This window comes from Penaeus chinensis, chromosome 14 (assembly GCF_019202785.1).
Source record: "Penaeus chinensis breed Huanghai No. 1 chromosome 14, ASM1920278v2, whole genome shotgun sequence".
In the NCBI taxonomy this organism is placed as follows: Eukaryota; Metazoa; Arthropoda; class Malacostraca; order Decapoda; family Penaeidae; genus Penaeus; species Penaeus chinensis.
In genome coordinates this window covers 5,650,403-5,659,695 of record NC_061832.1, presented here as the reverse complement: position 1 = coordinate 5,659,695, position 9,293 = coordinate 5,650,403, and the positions used below count along the sequence as shown (strand labels likewise).

Below are 9,293 nucleotides of genomic sequence, written 5' to 3'. Positions count from 1 at the left end.
GAGAGAGAGACAGCAGATAGAGAGAGAGAGAGAGAGACAGCAGATAGAGAGAGAGAGAGAGACAGCAGATAAAGAGAGAGAGAGAGACAGCAGATAGAGAGAGAGAGAGAGACAGCAGATAGAGAGAGAGAGAGAGACAGCAGATAGAGAGAGAGAGAGAGACAGCAGATAGAGAGAGAGAGAGAGAGACAGCAGATAGAGAGAGAGAGAGAGACAGCAGAGATAGAAGAGATACACAGCAGAGAAAAAGAGACAGGCAGAGATTAAAAGGAAGAAACAGAGATAGGGTGGTGGGTAGAGGGTGGGGGGGGGGTTGAGGGGGGTATCAGATGTTAAGGAGTAAAATTGTCGCTTTTTTTTATCCTTTTTTTTATTGGCCATTAAGAACCAGTTTGGATGAAAACTATCTGGACACTCAAACCAGAGTATCTGATTTTTATTGTTGTATATATATATATATACTTTTTTTTAATGATGGCATTGTCCCCTGACTTTTTTTTGGTACTATGCAATTTGACTCTGCTTCTTGGAGGAAAATGAACGAACAAACGGTAACAGGCAACTCTCAACGCTAATGTGCCATGCTCAGTGATTTCCTGACTCCTGAACTACAGCGTAAAGGAACTGCAAACAGGAGGTCTGGTTTCAACAGGATTGTGTGAGACGTTTCCAGAAATGGTTAATCTCACGTTTCCAGAAATGGTGATGGCCATTACCTCGCTTAGTCACCGTTCTCACAGTCCCTGATTTCTTTACTTAGAGCGCAATCAAGGAAAGAACTTACGATCTGGAATGAAAATCAGAGAATGTGTCAACGTTGTAGAGGAACTACTTATCAGGTTAGCTCATACCTAACTAAAGATTTTTTTTCTCTAAAATTTGCCTGGCATTCCTCTCTTAATAACACAGTCACCTGTAAAAAAGATCTAAACATTTATTCACTCGCTCACTCACACACACACTCGTGAAACAACTTACTCTTTCACATTTCCTTTTTTAATATGTGTATAACCAATGATGCTTAAAAACTTAACAAGAAGAAGAAGAAAAATTTATCTACACATTATGTGTTTCAAATATGAAGAAAAGACAAGAACATAAAACAGATTCTTTTTTATCACAAATACACAAGAAATAGCCCCTGGAGTTTAAAGAGGTCCGGCTGAAGGCGGATTTACTGGTGGTTTGAGACACTCACTTATTGCAAGGCAGGACGCAGAGTCCGCAGCACTTCTCCATCCCCGTCAGTGCCTCCTCTGCTTCTTTCATGTCGGAGTTGATCTGGTCCATTCCCTCCTCGATGCGATCCAGTTGCTCTGAGAGTTGTGGCAAATTTCAGTCATGACTGCAGAAGGGGTTTATCAAAATATGCTATTTATATATTGCAAAAATCTGATCATGGTTAGAGAAGTTAGTATGCTGATCTTTTGAGGGGCTCTCACTTTGCAGTCAATAAACAATGTATATATACATAAAAAGAATCTTTACAGTTTTCTATTCTACTAAATAGTCTTCAAAAATAAAAATTTTAGTACTGCATGTTCTACAAAAAAAATTACAAGAGCAGAATACATTGCAATGAGCTACAATTCATACAAGGACCAACAGGTAATGTACCACATACAATCTATGATATTACTCCATACTTACTGCCTTGGTCATCTAGTGCATTCAGTGTCTTAATACCCGCATCTTGACTCTATAAGCAAGGGAGGGGCATATAAGCAAGCAAATCTGAACATGCATTAGAAGGACTGAGAAGAACAAAAATAGAAAAATATAAATAAATAAAAATAAATGAAAACAAAAGCCATGCATGGTGTGCATCTACAAACCCTGTGCAATACTGGCAAACAATGTAAAAGAAGCTTTAATAATAATAGTGATCTATCTCACCATTACAGAGGGATAAAAATCCTACAATTTAGCATTTCATCTTACAATTTTGTATATTACATTGATAAGTTGTATTTAAAAATCCTTCAAAAAAGACTTCCTCTACTCTAAAATCAAACATGCATCTACTATGTTTTAGTGTGCTAATGATTTGAGAAATATAGCCCAGTAACTTGTGCGGTCTATGTAAAAAAAAATATAGACATGAATAGAAATTAATAATTAGATGAAAATAAAAATATATGGACACAAAAAATAATAAGTAAGTAAATAGATAAATAAATAAAATAAAATCTAATTCCTGAACGTACCTTTTTTTTTTTTTTTTAGGACAAAAATCCGTTTCCCTTCCTTTATTGGTACATGTGACCAGCTATAGCTATTACTATATATATAAACTCACTATCCACTTTCTTCCAAAGCTGTCTTGCTGGATTTATTGTAAAATGTAAATAAGAAATGAGGGAGGGGTAAATGATTAAAAATCAACAAAATAAATAAACACATAAGCAGAGAAAACCTTGGTCCAACACAACCCAGCTTCGGAAACTCTGAAAAAGTGTTGCCACCACAATATTATAGAGTTAGAACTGCGTGTGTTAAGTGCTCGGAAGCAAGCACAGGGCTCACCTAACAAAGGGAGCACACCTGTTAGGTGTCACAAACAAAAACAGGAAAGAACCCTTACCCCCTTGTGCGTCTAACATAATTAATGTTTTTGCACCGGCGTCTTGACTCTATAAAAAAAGAAATGACAAACGAAAAACAAAATGTTAATGCTTGAGATGCAGTCTATCCAATGCATGATGACATATATATATAAGGAAAGAATTATGGTAATGAATGATAAAAGAAAATAAAAGGAAAATAACCAGCACCTAAGTTGAGAATGTAAAAAAAAAAAATAGATATGAAAATAAAAGACTGATATGAATAGAACTTTCGAAAAAAAAGGAGAAAGCCAATAACCCAAACAAACATTTTTTCTTTAGAACTAAAGCCGTATTCTCAAAATACATATATACATTTGACAATTTCTAACTCTTTTGAAGTTATTCTGGCACTATAGTATATAATAAAAATCAAATTATAATAAGACAATATCTAAACACAATCCATGCTCAAATATCTAGAATTAAATCATAAAAGCTCAACCTCAAATCCCTAAAGTATAACAATACAACCAAGGCAACAATTCTAACTAGAAAATACAACATGAATACAATACCATACAAAAGTGAGTGTGACAGTGTACTGGCATGCTAGAATCATCCTTACTATATAATCTTACCAGTAACCTGAGCCTTGAAACATACTAATAGAACACAAGAAGTCTTCTCTAAGTTTTGATCATTACTGATGCCCTTGGCTCAAAATTACTGCTAGATGTATCGAGAAAAAACAGACGGAAGACTGAATGAACATTTTGTATTTGTCTCTGTGTATACTTACCGCCCTGATCGTCCAGAGCAACGAGGGTTCGGATACCAGCTTCCTTCGACTGTTAGCATGTAAGGAAGCATTCCCAATACTCAGACAACTTTTCAAAATGAATGTACAACTGGTATTGGTGAATGGACAAAATTCATTCAAATAGATAATAAATTAGCCCTAGCAACACCACTAGACTGGTGTTCTAGCTGAATAAAAATCCCTTGTGGATTAGAACTTTCTTTTTGGTGGATAACTGGCATACACAGGACAACAGAGGCAATATTGGAAAAAAAAAAGAGCAATATCCCTATCTTCTAACTCCTGGGAAGAAGAGACTTATGACAGAAAAATCTTTATACACAGGAGATACACTCATTACTTAACTCAAGTATTAATCTAACTGTTATTAATCTCCACACTATAAAACAAAAACTGCCACTACTCTATCTTGAGCACCAGGTAGAATGAAGAACTGGTTAACTGGGGAAGAAACGTACCTCCTCGCATAGTGACAGCATACGCCGAGTTGACTCAAGGGTGTCATCTGTGCACTGGTTGGACTTGAACTGCAACTCCTGCAGCTCTGTCCTGGGTTCACCAGCGCCATCACCCATTGTCTCCTGCAAAATTGGGGGAATGCTGAATGATTCTATTCACCGAGTAAAAAATTTGCCAGACTTAGTTTTCTTCTTGCCTTCTGGTCACCTGTCCCAAGCTTTTTCTCTAGTGCTACTTATTTTTCTTATAAATACAAGCCTTTTGCTTGAGACAATTTGTTTAATAAGTACCTGCTTATGCTAATTTTTGGTAAAAAAAAAAAAATCCTGTGGATGCCCTCCATAACAGAATAGTGTGAGCTCTGTATCCTAACAGTGAGAATTACTTATGAAAATGTCCAATTGTGAGCTTAAATGTTAATAAACAAAGAGTGTGTAATGTTCATATAATAAAGGAGAGGTCAAACTTGTAAAATTTTGAAGAATTTCAATTTATCACACACAATAATCAATTAAAAAATACTGTTCTTTTAATAAGAAAATCTTGATACGAGTTTATGGTCATATAAATTTATAATCATGCAAATGATAAAAACAGTGCGGATAATAATAAATCATGAAAATTCTTAAGTTTAATACTGAAATAAGAAAGTGGATATATATATGAAACAATAAATGTGCATTGAATCATTATCTGACATATGGAGAGAATGCATGCTAAGGTTATCTCTGGTATCATGCACCTCTCACTTGTAGACTTAACCCACTGATGCTGGAGTGGCAAGCCATACAAGTCGCATCCACTGTATTTCTAGTTTATTATTTTGCTGGCACACAGATGGCTCCATTGGGGCTTAGTCAAAATGAAGTTGATTCTTAGTTCTACCTGATCTCCCCTGTTTACTCTTTTCCTTGATTTTCAGATTCTTTTGCTTACTGCTATTAGGATTTATAACATTACAATAATCCCAATGTCAATAATAATAACAATAACAGTAATGATACTGAGAGCATAATGAAAAAATGGAACTGTTATCCCAAAATTCAAAGAATGCAGATATTGGGTGAAGTCAGGTACACCCAATTATCAACTTCTCAGTAACTAAACACTTATGGCCAGCTATATGAAAACAAAAATCACAAAATAAAACTACAGTGGATTGTAGAGTTACCTGGCACCAATGGGTTAATAAATGGTGAAAAAAAACATACATGTGCAAAAACTGAGGATAAAACATCATGATTCTTTAAAGACATTTTAAAAGTAGAGAAAAAGTGAGTGAAAAATATAAACTTTATACTAAGCTATGAACACCCACAAAATTCTTTGAATCTGGATTTAAATTTGTAGAAAAAAAATAATGCTCAAATAAAAGACAAGAAAGGAAAAGAAATTATATATATTATATAAAATATATAAAAATATATATAAATATATTTTCTCTTATTATCATTATTTCTTTTATCCTCTAAACTTTTGTATTCCCAGATTTAATATTAATGCTAATTTATATCTATTATTCAGATGATTTCTGAAGTGACAAAAATTTAAATAAAATCAAGTGTGATATGAGGATGTTAAAACCTGTATATTCCTATTCAGTTCAGCTGGGTTTCCATTGCATGATTCAATCTGTATGTTCATGCATCCATGCGCATATGTGAGAGAAGTACCTCATTAAACTATATGTATGAGAATATATGGAGTAAAAAATTACAATCACTGAAAATAATAACCAACAATATTGCTGGTTTTAGCTAGCATCAAGTAAGCATAGGCAAAAAAGGGGGATAAGAAAACCAAGCACACAATATAAAAATGATAATCATGGTCATAAAATATAGCAACTGTGACATCCAGGGAAATAAAAAAATGTATATATATTGTGTGATTAACCAACAGGATACGCTACAGTCTCTCTTGTAGCTATGCATATACATTATATAAAAAGGATTATCTTGATGACATCATATACAATAATCCTAAAAGGTCTTGCAGGCTATAAATTGCTCTACCTATCATAGCCAGATATCTAGCTCGGGAGCTAGGAAATATGGGTGGAAAATGGCACGCAGTGGCCCATCTTCGGCATTCTCACGGTCTGTCTCAATGAGGGATCCTTAACTCTATGGGTACATGCAACAAGTGATAATACATTTGGAATATACCAGATGCCAAGTAAAATCCCTAGGTTGGGTATTCTTAATTTTTAAATGCACTAATCATACACATTGGTATATCTGAAGTGATAGGTAATGGGAGGTAGAAGTGATGTGAAATAATGTATACCTAGACAAAAGAAGAAAAGAAGGGAGGAAGATATAGATGATGAAAAAAGCAAAATTAAAAAAGAAATAAACAAGTCAATTTCCCAACTGCCTAGGAGCTTTACTTGGTTTCTAGCACAGAAGCAGGCATGAGAGAAAGAAGGGAAAGAAATGCCCACGATGCGACTGGAATCGTCTGTAGCTGGGTGCCTGGGCAGCTGAACTCACCGTAGGCATGTTGTCTTGTTCCTGTGATGAGAGGAGGGGATAGGTGGAAGGGGAGGGGAAGAAATGGGAAGGGGAAGAAAGAATGCATGAAGTTAATCATGTTTTAATTTAATATGGCAAGACCACTTTATTAAAATCATTGAAATACCATCATTAGATTTTACACAAATCATCTTTCAATAGTTATATATAAAAAAAAAACACCATTTTCAGTTATAGTGTTGGTGCTATGTTTTTGTGCAAGATGAGAAACACATGAGAATAAACCTAACAGGAAATAAAATTTATGTTTACAAATATTGAACTTCATTTGGTGTGTGTGTATTTATGTACACTAATATGTATAAACATGTAAACAAGTGTGAATAAACATACATATACATACTAGTATATACATAAGCATATACATCAATGTATCATGACAAATGCATATACATATATATATGTATATGTACATTAACACACAAAATCATGGTAATTCTATACCTGCTCTTCATACAATAGCTTCTAAAATAACTAGAAACAATGCAAGAAGCAGTTTAATAAATAAAAAACCTGGTTCTTGTCTAAACTGCAAGTTCAGCAGCATACTTCATCCTCTCCCAAATGCAGCATTTCACTACATGCATGCCATCTGAGACTGCATTCAAATTGTTTGCGATTCAAAACGGACAAAAACATCACAGTATAGTCCTTAATACCTGTACAGTATACAGTTCTAAAGTCTGAAGGCATGGCATGATATTATGAATTACAACACTGCGTCCTTGAGACTTGGAATAGAACTCAGCTATGAAGCCTGCAGGTAGTAGTATCCCTAAATGGTATCCTATGTATTGTATCTGGCAGCTAATACAGTCGAACTCCAATGCACTGGCAATCTCACTATAAAATTCTTGTGTATAAGTATAGAGGCTATAAAAAAGACATACTTTTACTTATATACATATGTTAACAAAAACAAAAGCAAAAACTGTACTGTATATATAAATACATAGACATTATATTAATTCTTCATTAAGGTAAATAGCAGACTAAATGGAGCATATCAGATCTCATCTAGGTCATGATGCTATTATGGGTAAGTGGGGAAAAACAAGACATATGGGAGGCAGAAGGGGGTTCTATCCTATGGGAAGGTGTCCTTTGTGGGTATCAATGCAACATGGGCACTTAACCATCTTAGGCATTCTTGCGGTTGTCTCCTGACGATCCTGCCTCTGCTCAGGTTATACTGTACTTGGGTTTTATTGAAGAAAGAAAAGTATTATAGTGCTTCAAAAATATTTAAAAAAAATTAAGGGTGAAGGTGGGGGGACAAAAACGATATTAACAATAAAAATTATTAAAAAAGACCATTATATATTTGAATAAAATTATGCTGAGGCTTTAGGTTTCCCCATTTTATATAAAACAAAATTATGCTGAGGCTTTAGGTTTCCCCATTTTATCTAAAACCTCTAAACAATATAATAACTTTTTTAATATGTAATAGTATGCAAATAACTATAAGGCTAATATATCACAGTCATGTAAACAATATGAACACTAATGCCTAATACTGTCCCTTAACCCACTACCGCCAGGAACATGTAATGTTCCTTATAGATTCGTTCTATGAAATGTGTTTACACAGAGTTCCACAAGTGAACAACCACCAAAGAGTCAATTAGTAAACTCATGTGACCATGCCTAATTTATACTTTCCTTGAGTTCTCAGGTTTATTTTTCTTATTATTGGTATTGCTGCTGTTATTATCATTGACATTATCATTATTCTAATATTAGCAATACTATAGCTTTATGAAATAGGAAAAAATATTTCCAAAAATCAAGGAAAAGGGTTATTTGGGATAGGCAGGATTAGTAATTGAGTCCTTGGTGACTACGTACTTGTTGAGCCATATATGTATAAACACAACTCAAACTAATCTCACAGTGGGCATGGCATGGATGTACATGCCATTCCCAGCGGCACTGGATTAATGACAAAACTTTATTAGACTGGTTTGGCACACAAAACACATGCCTTTCAGAGCTTCAGTCTGATCCTTAAAAGCCTTATGAAACATTTGAAAAGAAATTAAATCATATTTGTCATAAAAATAATAATCATACCAATAACATAACCCAACCTGAACAACAGGCAATCAAATGTAGGCCACCACCCAACAAAATAACCCATAAAGCACACAAAAAAATAAATGAATAAATAAAAAATGAAGGAGTACTATTCCCAAGCAGAGCTCCTCTTTTTGCACAACCAGAAGTTTCCCCGACAAGGGCAGAACTACCAAGAGGCCATCTCATGTCAACACCTCCACAATGCATGCAAATTGCAAAGGCTTTCCGCTCCACAGTTTTCAGGTCCATTTCCGAGACACTTTATGTGGAGGTGGCTTGCCAAATTAACCACTTTCCCATCTCTCCTGTAGTGTGAGTGAGATTGGTCACATACCCGTAAAAGTAAAATAGTGATGATTATACCAGCCAGTTCTCACTGTTATAATGGAGTTCCATTGGCTTCTACATGCAAAATAGGTCAAAATCATTTCATATTTGTTTGGCTGTATACATGTAAAATCCAACATCTTTTTAGGTAAATTAGAGAAAAACAGTCAAAGGCTAGGATCAAACTCTGTGTGGAAAACTACACAGTTTAAAGACACAGAGATCATACTTGTCACAACAGTATGTGGCTGACAGAACAAAATTCTCATAAATTTTTCCTTGGTACTCTTTTACCCAATGTCAAAATCTATATCATGCAGTTATATCTGTAATCTTCACCTGTAGGGACAAGTATTCAAGAAAAAAAGAAAAAAGAAAAAAAAATTGACTGATACTTCGAAAAAGTAAAAGAAAAGAAAAGCTTGCATATCAAAACCCACTGGCAAGATAAGTGGAAAACTTCTTGATCAAAGCGAACTGCATCATGACATCAAACTATAGAAGGTCTGAGTTACAATT

The 9,293-nt window shown here is 34.6% G+C and overlaps 1 protein-coding gene across 6 annotated transcripts in view; it reads right to left on the bottom strand.

The window, feature by feature from the left end:
- The window catches only part of LOC125032537 (synaptosomal-associated protein 25-like), a 19,171-nt gene extending 11,643 nt beyond the window's left edge, over positions 1-7,528 (bottom strand). Inside the window, exons 1-6 of one of the 6 annotated variants that reach the window (XM_047623725.1) lie at positions 7,502-7,528; positions 6,324-6,344; positions 3,828-3,950; positions 3,349-3,397; positions 1,199-1,316; positions 785-787 (exon numbers count right to left, since the gene is read on the bottom strand). In XM_047623725.1, coding sequence (XP_047479681.1) covers positions 785-787; positions 1,199-1,316; positions 3,349-3,397; positions 3,828-3,950; positions 6,324-6,344; positions 7,502-7,513 — 326 coding nt within the window. In that variant the 5' untranslated portion in view covers positions 7,514-7,528. Of the gene's footprint in view, positions 1-784; positions 788-1,198; positions 1,317-1,650; positions 1,700-2,584; positions 2,634-3,348; positions 3,398-3,827; positions 3,951-6,323; positions 6,345-7,501 lie in introns of all 6 variants that reach the window. The other 5 variants (XM_047623723.1, XM_047623724.1, XM_047623727.1 and 2 more) reach the window with 5 other exon arrangements.
- Positions 7,529-9,293: the final 1,765 nt, after the last annotated feature.